The 20759-nt window shown below is 36.7% G+C and overlaps 1 protein-coding gene across 3 annotated transcripts in view; it reads right to left on the bottom strand.

The window, feature by feature from the left end:
• Positions 1–5045: 5045 nt before the first annotated feature.
• Positions 5046–20759, bottom strand: part of LOC113495695 (anoctamin-8-like) — a 35909-nt gene continuing 20195 nt past the window's right edge. The window contains exons 9-24 of one of the 3 annotated variants that reach the window (XM_026874572.1): positions 20677–20758; positions 20134–20286; positions 19711–19828; positions 18741–18796; positions 16848–16922; positions 16201–16333; positions 15589–15770; positions 14979–15176; positions 14288–14419; positions 13955–14086; positions 13405–13556; positions 10192–10297; positions 9438–9566; positions 8171–8294; positions 7804–7931; positions 5046–6946 (exon numbers count right to left, since the gene is read on the bottom strand). In XM_026874572.1, the coding sequence (XP_026730373.1) occupies positions 6854–6946; positions 7804–7931; positions 8171–8294; positions 9438–9566; positions 10192–10297; positions 13405–13556; positions 13955–14086; positions 14288–14419; positions 14979–15176; positions 15589–15770; positions 16201–16333; positions 16848–16922; positions 18741–18796; positions 19711–19828; positions 20134–20286; positions 20677–20758 (1993 nt within the window). In that variant the 3' untranslated portion in view covers positions 5046–6853. Of the gene's footprint in view, positions 6947–7803; positions 7932–8170; positions 8295–9437; positions 9567–10191; positions 10298–12338; positions 12604–13404; positions 13557–13954; positions 14087–14287; positions 14420–14978; positions 15177–15588; positions 15771–16200; positions 16334–16847; positions 16923–18740; positions 18797–19710; positions 19829–20133; positions 20287–20676; position 20759 lie in introns of those variants that run through there. The other 2 variants (XM_026874573.1, XM_026874574.1) reach the window with 2 other exon arrangements.

The following is a 20759-nucleotide window of genomic DNA, read 5'->3' as shown; positions in this document are numbered from 1 at the left end:
AACGCAAAGATGAATATTAAAAACAAAATGCGAACATTCCACCTACAAACCAACAAATCCCGTGGTTTTCAAATATCCCTCATTCATATTAATTGTTAATACATTATACATTGACAGTAAAATAAGCCTATATAAGACGACAACCTAATATAATACTTGGATAGAATACGTAGTTACATATGAAAAATGGTTATAAATTCACTGCACTGTAATCTGTTAAAGCAGGACTGTCGAAAAATACTGCACAAATAGCCGAGTCGTTGAGATCATCACGCCAGACTGACAGTACGCGATGTGTCGCATGTTCGATCCCGCATAGGACAAGCTTCTGTGTGATCTAAGAATGCTTGTTGTAAGTCTGGGTGTTTGTGAAACCCCCGCGACACAATGATTAAATTCCTTAGTGCGGGAGTAGATTTATATAAAAAAAATGTGCAAATTCAACAGTCTTGCTTTAAAAGGTCGCAGAAGAGACTATAAACTTTACAATGTTAATTGACTGTGCTATGTTGAGCGATTGTTTAAAACAAAAGAACAGAGCATGAATTAGAGCTGCCTCCGCCTATATTACTTTATACTATTGATAAATACCTATCAGCTAATTACATAACAATTATATTAATGTAGTATGTAAGTACGAATAAGAAGATGTACTATTCAAATTCTTTTCAACTCAAACTGTCCCGTTGAATAAGATAAATAATTCTTCAATTTTATTTAGTTTGAAAATAAATCATTTATTGAGGCCTTCAGTCATGTAGAAAGCTGAAATGAATGAGTGATACTTTATGTTATCAGTTAACTAATCACGAGTGCGATTGATTGGCAAGATACTAACAACATGTGTCGTGGTGGCCTAGTGGTTCCATGCATGACGAGGTGCAGGTTCGCTCTCAACGCAGGCAAAGCACCAATGTGACTTTTCAAAGTTATATGTATCTTATTCATTATTTTGAGACACCACTCACAAACGGTCAACGACAACATCGTGAAGAAACATGGATTCAAAATATTGGAATCTGAAATCGCCAATCCGCAGTGAGCTAGCGTGATGATCAATGCTCAAGCCTTCCTTATACGGGAAGTCGCCTGTGCCCAGCAATAGGACGTAGGTATATAGGCTGATATTATAGGTGATTAACTAATTCGGTTGTGCTAAAATTCATTCTTCTTATTCGCAACACTTTTATAATTAATAAACGTGTAGTGACATGTCCTGACGAATCTCAATGATAAATGGAAGACCTGTTCGTGTAAACAAATACAAATGCTTTGACACTATTATTATGGAAGATATCTCTTAAGGCGTTTAATTAGGCCGAAAAATATTTTGTGTATCAGTTGTAAGAAATAATCTTTAAGAAATAATTTGACAAGGATAATCGGTTTGCAGACGATCACGAAAAAACCAAGATGAAAATGATACGTCGATTTTCAAATGTTTGAAAAAAATATACATTTGCAGAAAAACTATGCATTTTTGGACAAGACAAGACAAGTTTTAAAAAATTTGATAAGTTATCGTAAAATGTTATCCGCTTATGTATTGCAAATCGAACCATAATCTATTTTTATTAAGACACGATTCATACACGAGGTCACGCAACTGCTAGATAACTAAACAAATGGAATCTGCCTGGATACCAATATTTTCAACAATCCTTTTAAAAGGTCTTGTAGAGTCTTGTGTTAGGACACAGAAGTATTGCATATTGTGCCTATAAAAACAATAAAGTTAATGTGCATAATTATATTTAATGGGCTAGTTAATAAAATTGTCGAAAAACTATGGCATCTTATCTATTATTACACATACACAGCTCCTACGATATGAATTGTTTAACTCCAACAACATTATTTGGAACATAACAGGGATTTCCCTTAATAAATTGTAAATTATTCCTGTTTGTCTATACTCTATACTAATATATAAAGCTGAAGAGTTTGTTTGTTTGTTTGAACGCGCTAATCTCAGGAACTACTGGTTCAAATTGAAAAAATCTTTTTGTGTTGAATAGACCATTAATCGAGGAAGGCTTTAGGCTATAAACCATCACGCTGCGACTAATAGGAGCGAAGATACAATGGAAAATGTGAAAAAAACAGGGCGGGTATAAATCATAACTTATATCTTCTACCCACGGGGACGAAGTCGCAGGCAACAGCTAGTATATAATATTAAAAATAATATATATTTGCGGTTTACCCGCTGTACCTATTGTCGTCCCCCAATACTTAATCGGGTGGATTACAAATTTTACCTAACAAATTATACGTGTACTTGTTTAACTTTGTGTGTTGTTTTTAACTTTAATGTTCAGCCTATTTTTATCATCATCATCATCATCATCCACAGCCTTTATCCTCCCACTGCTGGGCATAGGCCTCCCCTTTTTCGTGCCAATTTCTACGGTCCTGTGCTAGCCTCATCCATACTCGACCCGAGACCTTTATAATGTCATCGACCCATCTTGTTCCCTATTTTTATAGGTAGGCTGAATAAGTTCCCATACTGGATAAAGACCTCCTTCTCTTCAAACCCACTGTCTTATCTCGTAGGACCCATATATTTGTCTTCCATCATTCACATAGCCTTAACTAAATATGTAACCCGGGACTAAAGATAGATATAATTCGTTTGTTAGTTATTGGTTTAAATAAAAGCAATATTTATTATTCGTCCCTATCTAATTTGGGTTATTCATGGCATGTACTAAAAAAGGTCGCTTCCCTGCCCCCTCTTCCCTTCTTCCACACCCGCACTGATAGTAAGACCTAGGCATATTATTATGGTACCATAAATGCCTCTTTGTTAAAACTGTACTCAGAACTCGATATTTCTGAAACACATTAAGTGTACTTATTAGAATCCTGGCGATAATTATTTGAAGTAATAAGTCAACAGCTAAAAATTTCCACTTAAATGTCTACTGCGTAGTATGACGAAAAAGGGTATGTATCAAGTATTTAGTATTCAAAAGTTTTTGACAGACAATCGTGACCAATAAAAATGTTTGGAGTTAAAATAGTACATGACAAAATGCGTTTTACAAAACAGTATCAAACTAGAATTGAAAACTTCTTTATTAATCGAAAATATTTTCGATTGATGTAGAAAGTTTTAAGGAAGGGCGAGGGGAAGCAATCCGAACATTACGTTAACGTTACGGCGATAAACAGATTGCTACGCACCACGCTACATGTTGACTGTCAACATCATCCAAATGCTTCAGACAAGCCAATGAGACAAGATAAAAAAGCCCCGACCGTCAAAGATTTACAAACTATAACTTTTCAATGACTTCACAGATTTTTTATCGAACATGTACTCTCGCACATTAGGCTTCTTTAATACACAACAAACTAAATTGAGATTGCTCAATCTATTAGAGAGATATTTTGCCACAGGCAGACAGACCCGCCAAACGCCCCAATTTATTGCATCGCGTGTTAGTAAAAATGAATAGTATTAATGGCCTCTTCCCATAGAGTTTACACTATAATAAATTACGAAAAGTTCAATAAATATGAATACATCAAAAAAATCGTATGCCTACCGCCTTATGTTTCTTAGTAACTTACTGAATACGTTCCTACTTGAGTCAGACATGTCACCATACGTTAAGTACGACGCGAAGTTGACAGATTTCTTTACCGAAAACCGACTTTAAAACTATAGGCATAAAATTCACATTTGCTCAAAAGAAAAAAATGTCATGGAGAACGTACGAACCCGTATAAACTATTCGTTTTGTCAAACATTTTAGAACTTACAGTTAACTTACGGTTACAGTTTTGAAGTCTATTTTCGATTGATACAGAAATCCTCTAAGAAAACTATACGCCGTTAGTCTTAATTACAAGGAGTGAAGTAGTTCTAGCTGTGTTTACAAAGGACACTAGAGTGGTACACATACATTACTGACTAGTCACACTATGTACAGGCCAACCGGGAGGATAAACAATTGCTTTGATATTTTAAATAAATGTAACTTTAAACACGAAATACGTGTAATTGAATATGTATGATTGTATTATATTGCTATGATAATTCCAAAAGTATAAATAAAGTAAGATAATGTGGATTGGATTTGTTTAATAAATTCTTATGGGACTAAATGACTTTTATTTCACGTCAAAAGAAAAAAATATTATATTAGGTCCACTCAGTCTAAAGGTCAAGAAATGTAACATACGGACAAAATGATAAACTATTCTTTCTGTTTTCTGAAATTGGTTGAAACCTTTTGCGCTTAGAAAATAATGTTTTACTTAATTGAATACTGATAGTTACCATTGATATAAATTATTTCGCATCCCGGTCAGATCGAAAAGCAAAGTAAATAGAATGTATGAATTACATAGAGCAACTCGAAATTATTGTCAGACGATTGCTTCGAATGAGGAAAGCTTAGGAATCTATCGCGGTACATCGCTAAGGCCGTTTACACTGCACCGACTGTTCGACAAAATATAACTAAAGGCTTATTCAGACGATGCGAGCAACATCGTGTTGTTTTGTCGACCATGATATATCACTTACGATACTACAGATTTCTTTTTTTTACAAAATCAGATAATCGAGTGATGGCACCATGCCAAACACACTGAGCGCGAAGTGTTGCGGATTGGATCCCCGCGTAGGACAAGCATTTGTACGATCCACGATTACTTGTCTGTCCCTCCCTGAGTCTCAATACTCAATACTCAATACTCAATTATTTATTGCGTTCCATAATGTACATTAAGGTCTTAAAATCTAATAATACAGAACCATTATGGACCCTGTCGGGCACAGCAAATATCTTAGGAGAGAGGAAGCAGTAACAAATAGCCTTATATACATACATGATACATATGCCTATCTAAAACTTATTTTATTTTTTTATGTATTACATTAATAAATGCACATTATAATTTTATATATCATATGTAAGAAATATAATTATATATGTATTTATGTTGGTATTTTACTTCTTTTTTATCTATTTATTTTTACAAGGGTGTATCTTTATTTTTATTTGGTGTTATGTGTATGTATTCAATATACTCTATAGGTATATAATATTATTTAGATAGTGTTTTTTGTTTTAGTTTAATTTATCATCAAAAAATTCATTTATTGTGTAGTAGCACTTGACCTCTAGAAAACACTTTAGTTTATTTAAAAATTTATTTGTTTTATTTTCTTCTTTTATGTGCTTTGCTTCTTTTATGTGTGTGTCTACCCAGACTTTCGACGTCTTGTTTGTGAAACCCCCCGCGATACAAGCTAAGCTCTATTAATAAAAGAGCTTTGCTATTCCATAATGTATTGCGCCGATATTTCTGACAACGTCTAAATAAGCCTTAATTCTTTTGGCATGTGCTTTATATTCCTATAAATATAGATCTTGTTCATACGAATTTTTCAAGGCGACATAGAATAATGTTTAATTGAAATATCCGAGAATATTGAAATGAGGAGTGGAACGACTAGGACTTAAACTCAATATACCAGTGCTGGGCAGTGTTCTCTTCGCAAGAATAAAATTCAACAATCATTAACAAGGTATTACTTAATTTCTTAATCTCGTCTGATGTAATTAATGCCTTGCAAACTAAAAAAAAATAATTTTTACATTAAAAAGCACCAAGAGCATATAGTTTTACCAAGAATTATTTAAATAATCTTTGTTGTCTTTGCTGTTATAAGCCTCAGGTGGAAGCAAGACTCCGCACAACACTGTATATAAGTGCATCTCGCTTTAACAACAATTCATAGAAATATAAAGCAAACACAATCACGTTATATTTCGTCGCATCGCGCTTAGACCTTCAGAAAGAACATCGTAAAACAAAAAACATCGAATTATAACATCGAAAAATGTCCATCGAAACGCTTAAAAATACATCAAAAAGCCTTCACAATAACACATCGACTGATGTGTCTGATATCTTTCACTATCACAAATCTTCTGCATTTCATCTTTCTTAGCTATTCTGCTGTTTTCAGTATTGTTGAAATTTGCATCTTATTTTAATCAGCATAAGACATGTTTTTCTGTATGATAGACCATAATTGACCATGGTAATGATATTAAACTTCTCCCAACAGTACTGAAAGCAACAGTACAAGCAAAAACACTTACAAAATTTGTACTCATCAAAACAATTCTCAAAACATTGGAATTCAATGAGAAAATCAATATTAAACCTATTTACTATAACAAAGTATTGACTATAGCTAGTAAACGAATAGAAAAGAATTACTAGAATGGATATTCTAATTAACATACGTAGTATGTCTATACTATTCTATGTTCTAACAGGCGCTATCTATGACGTTCTAGCTAAATTGTACTCCGAATTTATCACGTGTATTTTCAGCTATTGAATATGAATCGTCGTTTATTAAGTGTTAAGGAATGTTATCTCTTTAATTTCCTGTCTTAAGAGTCATGATACAGGTTGAGTACCTTAAGACAGTCTCTTATAATGATCAATGTGTAAGCGAGACGGCGTACAACAATGAGCGCGGCATCTCGCTTTCGCTTATAGTAACTAAGCAAAATTCGTCACATATTGACAGCAGTTGTGCGACTGTGACAGATAAATTTCGCCGTTTGATATTTGAGTAATACCATGTTCACACATTTAATAAAAAATATGTGGGTCTCTCGCGTCTTAAAAACAACTTTAAGACGTGTAAATAAGGTCGTATTTCCGAAAAAGTATTTAAATTATTGATCCAGGATTTTTATACATCAAACTATAAGTAAAGATCAAGTTTTATTGGTTAGTTCAACATATCATATTCAGTAACTGATCACGCATGTACTAGGGGAGCATGTATAAAAGTAGCGATACCAGTCTACGTGGGCCTCGGCTTGACGTCATCGACTTGTATGAGCTGCTCGATCGGGATTAACGACAGCTCGCCGCCTAACATTGGCGCGGGCAGGCTCTGGAAATATAAAGTATTTTAAATGTTGTTGAATTGAAGGTAGTCTGTTGATATGCCCTAACCCTGACCCTGAGTGATATGCCGGAGGTCGTGGTTTGATTAGCACAAAGGACAAATATTTGTGATGAGCACGATCTTGTCGTTCTGTGTTGGGGTGTAATTTGTCTATGTTATGCATGTGTTTATATAGCTGCGAGCGGACGCGCTTCACCAGCAGGGCCTATATCTGTTGTGAGTGAGTGGACGTCGCTGATTTGTCGGCTGTGGTCGCTGCAGCGATCGGCAGCCGGGCGGCGTGGGATGCATTGGCCTCCTTCTGTGAAACAGTGATGTCACAGAAGGAGGCGGCGGAGCGCGTTCGGGAAACTGACCCCAGCGCGCCCGCCATACGCCGACGTCGAGTGGGGCGGCGCAGAGCCGCGCATGAGCGCGCTCTCCCGCCCTAACTAGGGTTCTGGGCGACGGCACGGGGGTGTCTGTCGTCCGAGTATAGGACCCACGGCGGGGGGCCACATTCGGTGCTATGGATGTGGTCCCAATATCAGGCGAGGAGGCCGACGCTCTTTATATGTCGGCCTCCACACAACACGAGAAAGTGACCTACCGGCCCGCAGTCCTGGCCGGTGGAAGCCCGCGGTACGTGTATAAAGGATTGCAACACATTGCCATACACCGACACAAAAACGCGGATGACGTAGCACGGCGGTTCAGATTTAGTCAGTAAAAGTCTGACACTAGGTACCCGTTTCCTTCTCCGAGGGAGTGGGTGTGAGGATGAGGGAATCCATTAGGATTCCCCCGCCTAACCAAAAAAAAAATGGTCCTATATCTGTGAGTATATATGGTGTGGTACAGACGGCGGGCCTGTCGGGCGTGTGCGGCGGCGCGGCGCCGGCGGCGGCCTCGCGCGCGCGCCGCAGCCCCAGCGAGAACACCGCCACCGAGCGGACGCGCTTCACCAGCAGGGCCTTGGCGCGGGAACGACCTGCACGCAACGGGACATATTCACTATTACAAATCAAATATTTAGTAAGGGTATTTTCTCATCCCGATTGAAAATGATCCTGAAAGGTCACAGGGACATAATTCCGTGACGTTTCAGGATCACTTTCGATTTGTAGCATCAATTAGTTCATAATGAAATAGTCGGCAATCAGTCTGCCGTCTGCACTGCACCTAAAAGCAACCTTACAGCACGAATAATAAGGTTTTAATTGAACTCACTCCCTTTATCCTTGGGCTTGTCGTCCTCGCTGGAGGTGTTGCTGGCGTCCACGGAGGGCGCGGCCGAGGGCACCGCGTTCAGGTCTGGCTCCGAGCCACCCGCGCTCACGCTGCCAGACAACTCCTATGGGCATACGTATAATGGAACTGAATATGGTATGTCTGGTTACTTGTGATTTGAAAAGATATAAAAAAATTATGGATATAATCAATGAAAAAAAAAACATTAGTGTGCAGATTGTCTTTTCAATTTTAGAGCATACCAGTCTAAACAAATAAATCTCTATAGTCCGATTTTTAATTCGAGGCAGTAAAATGACAATTGCAACTGTCATTTATACAAAAAAGGGTGACCCACTACAATAGTGATGTTTGGAAATCTTACTACGACGATGACATTTAGTCATGCTTTATTTTATTATGTATCAAAAATTTACTATTTCTATTAATTGAGCTTTTATAATTGTAAGTTGATATTAAATTTGTTTTTCATCCAACCACTGCATAATGTCAGAATTCATCCAGTTTGGAGTTGGATGCGCTCGACTTTTCATGCACTTCGCTGCGACACTTCACTGCTTCTTGCATGGTAAGGTGCTTCATCTTATACCAGCACCGCATTTGGCTTTAATTTCATAAATTTAAATTAATATTATTATTTTTTACATTTAAAATCAGTCACCGTGCATGTCTTTTGATTAATTGTCGTAAATATCTTTTTTTTTATACAGAGCTAATTTGATATCTGAATAAAAAAATGTAAGCTCGACTAACTTTTGATTGTAATAAGTCGATTCTAACACATCACTATTTATTTGGAATTAAAAACCTGCCACACTGGAAATGTCATTTTACTGCCTCGAATTAAAAATCGGACTATAGATAAAATTAATTGTATGGATGTTTTTATAGTCTTTATCAGATCCTATCGCAGAGCAAAGGCCTCACACTTTTTCTTTCAGACCTCGCATCTTTTGCGATTTCTACGTCGAGCGATTTTGACTTTACCATTAAACCATTACGCAAACGACCTCGGCGACGATGTTCAACCTTTACTATAATGACAAGATCCTCAAACCACCTTCGTTGCGGAAGACCTTGGCCACGATATCCTTCCTCTAGGGGATGATATTCTTATCTATCCGCTGGCATCCAGTGAAAGGACTGGACACCAGAGTATCGATGCATTAGGGAACATAACTCTCCATGTAACGCAGATAGCAAGGAGTCTGGTATTGGTCGGGATCGGTTATCCCTGGTGGGGTACCTGCAGCGTGGGGTTGACGAGCGGGCGGTGCTGCGCGGGGTGCGGGATGCAGTGCGCGGAGCGGTGCAGCGGCTCGTCGCGCAGCCCGCGCACGCCCAGCAGCGACAGCGGCGCGCCCGCCGCCGCCTCCTGCGTCACGCGGCACCACACACTTGTCAATATTATAGAACTCTCCCCCCTCCCCACTAAGGAGTATTCAAGTCACATGCAAAAAGATACCCAGACTCAATACAGGCATTCGTGGAGCATCCACAACTGCACGGATAGCCGAGTGGTTGAGATCACCACGTTAACCCACTGTGCGCAACGTGTCGCAGATTCGATCCCGTAGCCGCGACACGAACCGCGTAGGAATGCTTGTTCTGAGTCTGGGTGTCTTTGTGCATTTGAATTGTATGTTTGTGAACCCCCATGTTTGAAAAACCCTATGCGTGGATCGAAATAGCGACAAGTCGCGCGCAGTGGGTTTGAGTGGAGAGCTCGCGATGCAGATTATTATATAAGGAATTTCAGGTTGCCATGGCGAGATGACCTGGACTTAGGGGGTTCTAGAAACGACGCAATTTCTCTGACAATTATCCTACCAAATAACTAAGCTATAAATTATTCACAAATTTTACAATTCAACAAAGTTTGAAAGCTTAAGAATAAAATATTTATGTAAAATCTTCATAAATGTAATTTAGCAGGTATTCTTCCACACAAGGTATAAAAACTAAACCTCAAGATATATGAGACAAAGAATTACACATACCTTACGTCGTATAGGTTTCGTAGGACTAACATCGGGCAACGCCTGTAACGAGCCCGTGACAGTCACCGGTGGTTCCGTAGTCGTCGTTATCGACGCCGCTTTGGGCCTGAAAGACCAAGTCACACAATATCAAGAATTCTTAGTAAAGAAGAAGACAAACAAGCAAGATAAGGACACAGAAAAGATAGTTCATGGAGTGAAAATGTGGTAGCTTGACCATGTACTGTCTGTTAGACAAAACATTCGCATTTGAACATGTTTTTACAAAATGTTAATTTTACTGTTTACGGCATGCTAGCACATTAATTGGCCTCATATATGCTCTTTAGTGCTAAATCTAAATCACTTTCAAGAACTATAGCGTGGTAGCAAGGCATATACATGCAGAATGCTCAATGATCCACTACTAGCAGTGTTTAAAAATTATTTCAGACATTAACACTCCATTTGTACACCAATCTGTGATAGGGAAGAAGTATGTGCAAGAAGATAGATTAGGAAATTTCAAACCACACTATATTTATTAATATTATTTTGTATCCTGACACAGGTTAAATGAAGGCTACCTATGCATTAAATGCGGTGTGAAGAACGGTATTATATTAACCAATAGGTTTGCATTGCTGGAGAGAAGCGGAAGATTTATGAAATACTCTTCAGTCAAAGATTCCGTATAGTGTGTGTAATTTTATTAGCGTTCTTACTTATTAAACTCTAGACTTTTGGAATCAAGACCGTATGCGAGGGTTCAAAACAACTGCACGTATAAGACTACAAAGAGTATCTAATATGTCATTATACTTTCGAACTATATCATTTAAATTTTTAATACTCTTGCAGTTTAAGTAATATAGATGTTGAAGAACTATTTTGCACTTGTCAGATAAAATTTATATAAGGAATATATGTATGTATATAATCTAAGAGAGAGAAAAAAGTATACATTTTGACAATAGAAAAATAACCTTTAATTTGAATAATTTATAATAGCACACTTTACTCTGTCGAAATAGACGGATTAAAGTGCTGTATGAAATAGGGCTTTGACAGACGCCATATACATAGGTACATGCGATGATAGCGAGAAGTATAGCAAAGGATGTGTGCCTAGCGAGCACAGACACACACAGTGTAGCATTAGCTGTCAATTAATTAATTTAAATATACAAGTAGGTACATTGTGTGTAAATACAGATGTGTGTCACAGTCACACAAATAACAGCTTTAATCAATCTATACTAATATATAAAGCTGAAGAGTTTGTTTGTTTGTTTGTTTGTTTGTTTGAACGCGCTAATCTCAGGAACTACTGGTTCGAATTGAAAAATTCTTTTTGTGTTGTATAGACCATTTATCAAGGAAGGCTATAGGCTATAAACCATCACGCTGCGACTAATAAGAGCGAAGATACAATGGAAAATGTGAAAAAATAGGGCAGGCATAAATCGTAACTTATATCTTCTAACCACGGGGACGAAGTTGCGGGCAACAGCTAGTAATAAATAATCTTACACACATGTCAGACGTTCCAATGAGTGAATATATATGATGCCAAATTTATGAATTCTTGTAGCACGCTGTCTCTTACAATGGCAAAAGCCCTGATTAAGAGCTCATAGTACAGGCAGAGGTCGGATCTTGATACATACCTAATTATAAATGTATTCACAGATCTAATCGACCAGACGATAAGAAAATGTACATTTCTTTGTTACAGAAAATGAGCACTGTACAGCACTCAAGGAATTAATCGTATTAACAAACTCCGGATGCATTTTAAGCTATATTTTTTACCATATGTAAACAAAGTAACTGAAGTCAGATTCAGAGGAACTCAATTCAGATGTAGTTTACTGTTCCAAGGATAATTTATTATAATTAACACATTATACATATCCAAAAACGTTTTTAACTTCAGAAAATATTATTACGAAAAGGAACACTACAAAGTTTAGTGACAGATTAAAGACAGGTTTGATAGCAATGCAGGAAGGGTTTATAGAAATATTTATATAAAATTATGGCCAACGCATGAAGAAAAGAACAATTATCAAAAGTAAAATTTATAGCAGTTAGTTATTTATTTCATAGAAAATAATGTTGTTTCATTTTTATAACTACCTACTGATATATTTAGTAACACAGTTATGCGCTGACCATCATTAAAATAATAAAGTTATAAAACTTACACACAATAAAAAAACATCGATGACGTGGCTATGAAGACTGTGCTATAAGAAACTGATCGTAAACCAATAAAGTAGGTTCAAGAAAAACTTCTAATAAAGTTAATAAAATTTATTGCAAATAAAAATATAATATTATTAACAAGCTTAAATACTGATGTTTATGAATAAAACTTATATAATATTTCACTACACACCCATCCACTTAATACTTGTGTCAAATTAACTGAAAAAAGAATAAAATTAAAAATTAAAATTGGGAATGGCGATTCAAGCCTAATGTACTGCCAATGATTGTGAACGCTACATCTAATTTGATATATTAATCGATTGGATTATAATCGTAACTGTGTGTGCTCGATTCTAATTTTGTCAATGAAATCGATATTTGAGCTGAATAACATTTTACGAAATGACCTTTATTAATTTTGTTAAGTCCCGTGCATACGCCATGTACTTTTTTTGCAAATATCGATTTTATACACAAAAATAATGATAAAAATATATTTTATACTACGCAAGCACAAACAGTTGCTTCGCAATTTAATAAATATATTCTGAACAATAAAAGCACATAAATTCAATTCTTGCGATGAACTTTTACAAAATGATTCTGCCACTGTGACTTATACTTTAATAACTTTAATTTTCACATTAAATAATATGTACTGTCTAATTTTCAATGTAAAATATAACTAGTTAGTTTATAGAAAACTGCCTTTTGCGCCTTATTTTTACTTCAATTCGTTTTAAGAATTGCAAAAAGAAATTCTCAATATTTTTGTGAAGTGATATCGCTAGCAATTCATATACAAACTTCTTATTTAATCGCAACAGAGCTCATTAATCTCATAAAAATAATTTTAGGAACGGTGAGTTTTTCATTTTACGGACTACATATACCTAATTAGTGATGCATACAAATAGTGAGTCTGAATATTTTTATTAAAACTTCTTTCAAATAGTACCTTTGACTTTTGATTTTTAGAACATTTTGTGTACTCATATAAACACTGTACAAACTTACCTAAAAGGTGGTATTTCAGGTATTTTCCCGATGAATAGTTTCTTCTTATCGTTTAATTTGTCATTGGAAGGCTGTTTGGGCGTCGTCGGCGTGATGGTACGCGGCGTGTTCCGCGCCGACGGTCGTATGTCATCTTGGCTCGGGCATTCAGACTGACAACACAAAGTATAGAATTGTAGCAGTGTACAAGAGATAGTCAGCTGCTGATGTGAGAGGTAGGAAGTGGGTCGGTGAGGGAAGACAATCTACGTAACACGTCTCACAACCAACACATCTCATGGGATGACTAGTACTAGCACACTATAAGACTAGGATTTTTTTTTCAACAATTTAACCCCTCTCAAGAGTTACTATAATAAAGCAATTTATACTCTATATATACAACTTTAAGGTTTCCATTGTAGTAGACTGGAAACCGACCTTAATATAGTTGGGAAAAGGCTAGGTTAATGATGATGACATACAACTTTAAAGTCTATACTCATATTTCATAAAAAAGGCACTATGCTCCACTACCTTACATCCATAACACATATTGAAATCGCCTTACCATTAAAGGAGCATGAGAATTTTTGATGGCTTCTCGTCTCTGGAACTCGACTTTAGCCATTTCAGTGGCGAGCCAGGCCGGGATCTCCGGTATGGCGATACGGAGAGCCAGTACTACTATTAAAACCACATGCTGAAAAATAACCATATGTTATTTGATTTAATCAACAACCAAAACATTTATGCTTACCGCATAAAAACATTGTCACAGACAATTCTTTAACTTTGATGAATTAGTATTATATGTATTTCGTTTAATAATCAAACAGTATCTCAACAACTAATTTTAAAATTACAATAATTTTAATGAATGCCAAACAAAAATAAGCCTTACCTCTAAAGCTACAATGACGAGAATGGTCTGCGCGGGAGTGGCGTCGGGCAACAACCTGTGTACGGGCCCCGACAAACCAATCAGCGCGCAGTTAACTAACACAGCTACAGCGACCATCGCTTCCATTGCATGCTAGAAAATTTAAAATAAGCTGTTAGATAAGTTAAAAGGATAAGGAGTGCGGCAGTTAATTGGAGCTATACTATTGGGATGTTTTGCGTGTACCTATTAGTATGAATGTGAGACATCGTTTAAATAGAACGCGATAGCACGATTGTCAAGTTCGCGTGAAGTATACTCGCACGCGAGATTTAACATACTGAAATCGATTAGTGTCTTAAGCGCACAACGCGGTAACACGGCTCATCATTCAAATCAATTTTTTCCCGACGGCAAAAACTGAGAGTTTGGTGTCCATTCGCGTCGTTAAGAAGATTTTTCCATCGCACGAACGGGCGATGGTCGCATCAGATACTCCGCTATGCTCGTGTTCTCTCAGGACAATGCTAACGGTGTTGTTTTACAATATAAGTATCCGTCATTGCGAATTGCAACGCAATGGCCGTCACGAAATTGGTTACTCAACCAACGGACACCAGGTGAGTAACTCTGTATACATTTTGTTGGTAGCGGCGCCTGGTGTTACGGTGGCATATAGCCGCGTGTGTATAAGTGTGTTTGTAAGTCTGACCTGCCAGCTGCCGATGCTCTTGACGCGCTGGCCGAAGGGCCGCTGCGCGACGTGGCACAGCTTGAAGGCGTCGGCGCGGATCTCGGCCGCGTTGTTGGCCAGCGCGCACAGCGCCGCCAGCGGGAAGCCCGCCGAGAACAGCAGCACGTGGCCCAGCTGCGTCAGCATCTCCAGGTACTCCGCGAACGTGCCCTCGTACTGCGGAACACAGTGGCATATTCAAAGCTATACTAAAATGCAGTTGCGAATGAGGTGCGTTTTTGACACGTCTCCCGTCACGACAAAAATAGTTTTTTTTTTTATATTTAAAAATACGACTAAAGCACTAAGATGTTTAAAGTCGCGTGCGCATAGACACTCAAACTCAGGAAAGTATCCGAGAATCACACAAATGTTTGTCCTGCGTAGGGATCTAACCCATACACCGAGCTCAGCTGATTTAGCGTGGTGACCTCAACCTCAGGCTGTGCGGATTATACCAAAAAAAAATCGCTTAATCCGTTCGCGATACTTACAGACAGACAAGTCAATCTTTTGTTGAGGTTTTATTAGTTTCCCGTGTCTACTTTTGCGTCTGGTTTTAGAAACTGAATTATTGTCTCATACATACCTTAAAGAGCTGCGACTCCAACTCAGCCTGATGTATGACCTTTTGCCCTACAAGCGGCTCGGAATCCCTTCTATCATCCTTCTCCTTATCAGTTCCACCGTTTACCAGACTGTTCTCTGGCGCTTCGCCAGAAGAATTCGTCTTCTTCTCGAATAGTTCCGTCAATTGCGCTGAAGTCGGTACTACGGAACAATTACGTGTAAGATAGAAGAAACCTCTACGATATTACGTCACAAACAAATTGAACTAATTTAGTTTATCTTCATCCGTGAAATTACTTGTATCCATTGTCTCACAATAAAGATCTTTGTCTTTGACTTGTTTAATTAGATTAGCGTGTGATATCAGAATTATCATTATCTGGTCAACATCTAAATGGAATGGAATGGTTTTATGTAATGGGTGATGTTTAAATGACTGAGGTCTGAAGAAACACGTAGTTTGGTATGAATCATACTATTAAAAAAAAACGATATATACGAAAACTAGTTTGTAACTGAGTTTAGGGGGTCATTTTAGACAAGTGTAATGCTTTTACAAAATACAAAGAAAATTGAGATACATTACAAGTCCTCAAAAAAAGTTTTAAGTCAATCTCAGTTTCCTACTTACTTTTGCTCGGACTGATGGCACCAAACACATCAACACATATTTTCGCAAGCCTCAAATTCTCGATCAAATAAGGCAACGCTGATTCTTTTAGATTTCCAATAACTTGTCTTGTTATTAACAATACTGCTAATTGCTGCAAGAAAATGAAGAAGCTATTTATTAAATTTTCTGTAGTATTGTATTGCTACCCTATAGTAACACATGGCTAGGGTAAATGCTATTCTAAAATCGTTCTAAAATTTCCTTCATTAAGTAATTTAAAGTCCTTAATTATACGTTCAATGAATCCCGCACCGGCTCATAGTTCGGCAAAATATTTTATAGTTAAACAATTAATCATGTATAAAGATGCAAAGGTTTATTAACGCGTATTTATCGAGATTTGCCGACCAGTTTTTAACCCAACCAGAGTTCTTAACGCGGACGTAAAGAGTAACAGGGTTGATGCGGTAGCCAGCGGCACGGTCGCGAGTCGAACTGGACTCCGGTTAAGTCCGAAACTAGTAAGGCAATTCCGATAAATACGGGTGAGTAAACCGTTACTTATTACGTAACATATTTTATACTACTATTTCTTCACTCTACAAACAATTAAAATTGGACTTTTTTTAGCGGAACATATCTATAGTATAACGAAAACTACAAACCTCTTTCAACTTATCCATATCCTGAAGGTAAAACGCAATATAGAACAAACTCATGAACGAGTTCAGAAATTGGAACTGAAAAGAAACATAACACATTATAATTCCTGTATTTCATAATACTTTACACATCGAAAGCGTACTACGTTACTACAACAAAATTATAAACAATGACATTATTTATGATATTGTTTTTTATGGTATCTTCTTTTTATTACAACAATAAATTAATTACTTTTGATGTTTTGAACGTTTTTCTAACATACTCTTGATGTCTTGTAGGAATAATTTAGAACATACTATACTTGTGTGTGCCTTTTGAATGTGATTATAATTATATCTTAATTATTTATAGATATTATTATATTCGTGAATGTTGGTCGTGCTCGTGATATATATGTATACCATATTTATGATTAATGTGTAAATTAATTATTTTGAACACTATACTGAAAATGTTTTTTTTTGCATTATTCATGATGGATTTACCAACAGATCTTTAATTTAGATGACTTTCGAATCTATTTTCAAATTGTAATAAGACTGACTGAGAAGTCCATTGAATAGAAAATTAAAAGAAATAGTCTTCTAAGTTTTTTTATGCTAAGCTAATACATCAATGAATGTGTACTACAACTTCTAAATGCAAAGACAAACAAATAATAATGATGTATTACAGTTTATTATTATTAACTTGTTAAATGTACAAACGGATGCATCTATTCAGATGGTTTCTACTCCTGAAGTAACAATAGACTTTAAAATACCACATACCGTCCATCCATGTTCTATGGAAGAACAGGGCCCCAATTCTGCTTTTTAAAACGGCCGATGAATGAATGAAATTTGGCTTAAAATGACAATTTTCGTATTCTCTTAAGTATTTTTCTACACAATAATTGGAAATTTAGTGCATTACGGTATACTCAATGTCGATACAATTAACTTACAATTATTGTATTGGCAAAATACTTAAGAGAATAGGAATAATTTCAAATTTAATCCAATTGCCACTCATTCATCGGCCATAGTAAAATAGCAGAATCGGGGCCCTAATATGAACAATCCGACGAAGACGCAAAACTATTGCATATTATGACTAAAAAGAAACAATTATTATTAGGTTCCCTTGCAATCCACGAAGTAACCTTAAAATATTTTTTTATTGGATTTATGCAGTTAAGCTTAAAAAAGATGCTATAGTACGCACTATAGGTTAAGGTTAATATACACGGTGATTTTTTAGTCGTCTTACAAAAGCAGCCCAATTCATGTATACGACGTAAAATACCCCTAGGTGCGATTTTTTTTTATCAGCAACTAGATAATAAGTACGAAGAAAAATTAAACAAGAAAAATCTGAAATATACTCTTAAAAATGACAAAAACGCCGCCGCCCGCGCCCCTCACCATTGTTACAAGGCTCGGACCGCGCGTTTCTAAAAAACTACGAATTGCATCATAATATTGAATAAAAATTGCATTTTAAATTTATTCAAATCTCATAAATACCTATTTTTTTATCATGAACGTGCTGTAGTCATTGGATACATGAACTGGGCTTCTTTTGTAGGACGACTAAAAAATCACGGTGTATTTCCAAATTGCTATACCTTTTTAATTGTATTCTAACCGTATTAAAATAAATATATTACTGCAGGAGCTATCTGATAGATGTAGACGTTTGTATATGCTATACAGGAATGTTATTAGTTCGCATGCAAGCGAAACGAAACAGCGTGCAAACTAAGTCACTGTGCCTTCCAGATTATTATTACATTTACCAATATATCATATTAATGACCATCTCCGTTATTTTCTAGAAGCAAAGCGTGATGGAAGCTTAGCTTTTGAGCATGGCGTTAGTTTTTTTTTACAGCATTTTTAAATACAAACCAATGCTATTTTCACAATCAGGTGATTCTCATACTTTGTCTCGAGTCGATAGTTCTCTGTTCAAAAAAGTGACGTCATAATTCAGTGTTACCATTGTATATTTTTAATTTTATTTTTTTGTTGTGTCCAGTCCCGTTTGGTAAGCAGTAAAGAGAAAAATAATATGCACTATAGTATAATATCTACACACTGTGTTATTCTACTGATTAATCTATTCTATACGTGACTATTTATTGTAAATATGTCTATTTATCGATATTATTTAAACAATTGATAATATAATCTAAATTTCTATACGAAGTAAAATGGTAATTTCAAACTAAAAGTGTCATGCAAAATTTATACGTATCTGTTTAGAACTTACACATTCGTTTATTTAAACGATTAAGTGATTAAATAAAATGAAATTTAAACTAAATAACGTTGCAATTTTAAGACTATAATCGTTACTTGTCAAACGAATATGTAAGTCAGGATGCCCTCGTAATATTTTTTAAATTAGACCAATACATTAATTTCCATAAAATACATTGATACTATAATATACCAATTAATATTACGTATTAAGTCTGACTGTAGTTTCGTTAATAAATAACCTACTTAAAATTTAATTCGAATTTTGGCTTGGAACTGCTTTTATAAACAGAATGACAAGCTCAAATTATTGTCAGGAATATTTAACGTTTTTTTTTAAAATTTCAGAATAAAAACCGCCCAAATCGCTATTCACAGTAGTGATAACTCATTATTATCCTCCTATCAAGTAAAACAAAACGTAAAGTAAAAAAATGAACTTTATGTTAATAAAGTCGACATTGCGACAAGAAAATCAATCTGAAAACAAATCGGGGAGCTAATTTATGTAATTAAATATGAGCTTTTAAGTTATGCAAACAAAGTCGACATTGCGTTAACAAAATCAGAAAAAAAAACAAAACAATGAGCTCATAAGGCGTATTATTATTATTACCTTTGTCGTTGAGCCACCTCGCTATCCTAGCGTAGACTTCCTCTTCGACCGCTATGATAACTGCTAGTAGGGCGCGGGGTATCCAAGTAAAGTATACTATGTTGGTTTCCCACCAATCCTGAAATAATTTAATGTTGTTATGAATTTTATCAGGTGATAAAAAGACATGGTACCGTAAGGGACGGTTGTACCAGTGCGCGCTCTCTCGCCCTAACTAGCGTTCTGGGCGACGGCACGGGGGTATCTGTCGTCCGAGTATAGGACCCACGGCGGGGGGCCACATTCGGTGCTATGGATGTGGTCCCAATATGAGGCGAGGAGGCCGACGCTCTTTACACGTCGGCCTACACACAACTCGAGAAAGTGATCTACCGGCCGGTGAAAACCCGCGTCCAAGTGCCGGTACAACTGTGCAAGTGTTACCTGTGCCCGGAGCAGCGCGAAGGTAGCGGCGGCGGCCACGCTGAGGCACAGCGCCATGAGCGGCACCGACACGGCGTGGCGCCACACGCGCCGCCGCCACGCCGCGTACACCGGCTCGGGCCGCCCTGTCACCGCGCTCGTGCTCATCTCGCCCTGTACGATATACGCGGTATGTAGGATGTAGTTATGCCCGCGGGGTTTGCATGTAAGTGAAAAATGATATGTGATAATCTAAGCAGAAGCTGTAGAAAACTTATTTCATTCATTCTCGCTGCGTAATATATTAAACAAGCAAATTAATCTGGGAATATTTTTTTAGATCAGCGGGATTATTCATAAGATTTACTATGACCACGGCTAAGGAAGGATTTTATTCAGCAAAAGTCTTAAACTCCAATATCCGCTCAATTCGAGAGAAAATCTAAACAAAATTAGTAAGTACAATGTATTTGAAAAGGTAGCAAACTTATTAGCACATCACAAACGTATCAAGTTAAGAACACAAAACGGCTTAGAAAACAAAGTGGCAAAAACAATTCTTACCTGAAACAGTGGTCTCGGTTCAACGAGTAAGTCATCTCTTTGATCTAATGTCCCCCATCTATAGGCTAGTACATTTGAATACC

The sequence above is a fragment of the Trichoplusia ni genome, chromosome 7, assembly GCF_003590095.1.
Source record: "Trichoplusia ni isolate ovarian cell line Hi5 chromosome 7, tn1, whole genome shotgun sequence".
Taxonomy (NCBI): Eukaryota; Metazoa; Arthropoda; class Insecta; order Lepidoptera; family Noctuidae; genus Trichoplusia; species Trichoplusia ni.
Note: the sequence above shows the minus strand (reverse complement) of the source record. Positions and strands in the feature narration are given on the sequence as shown.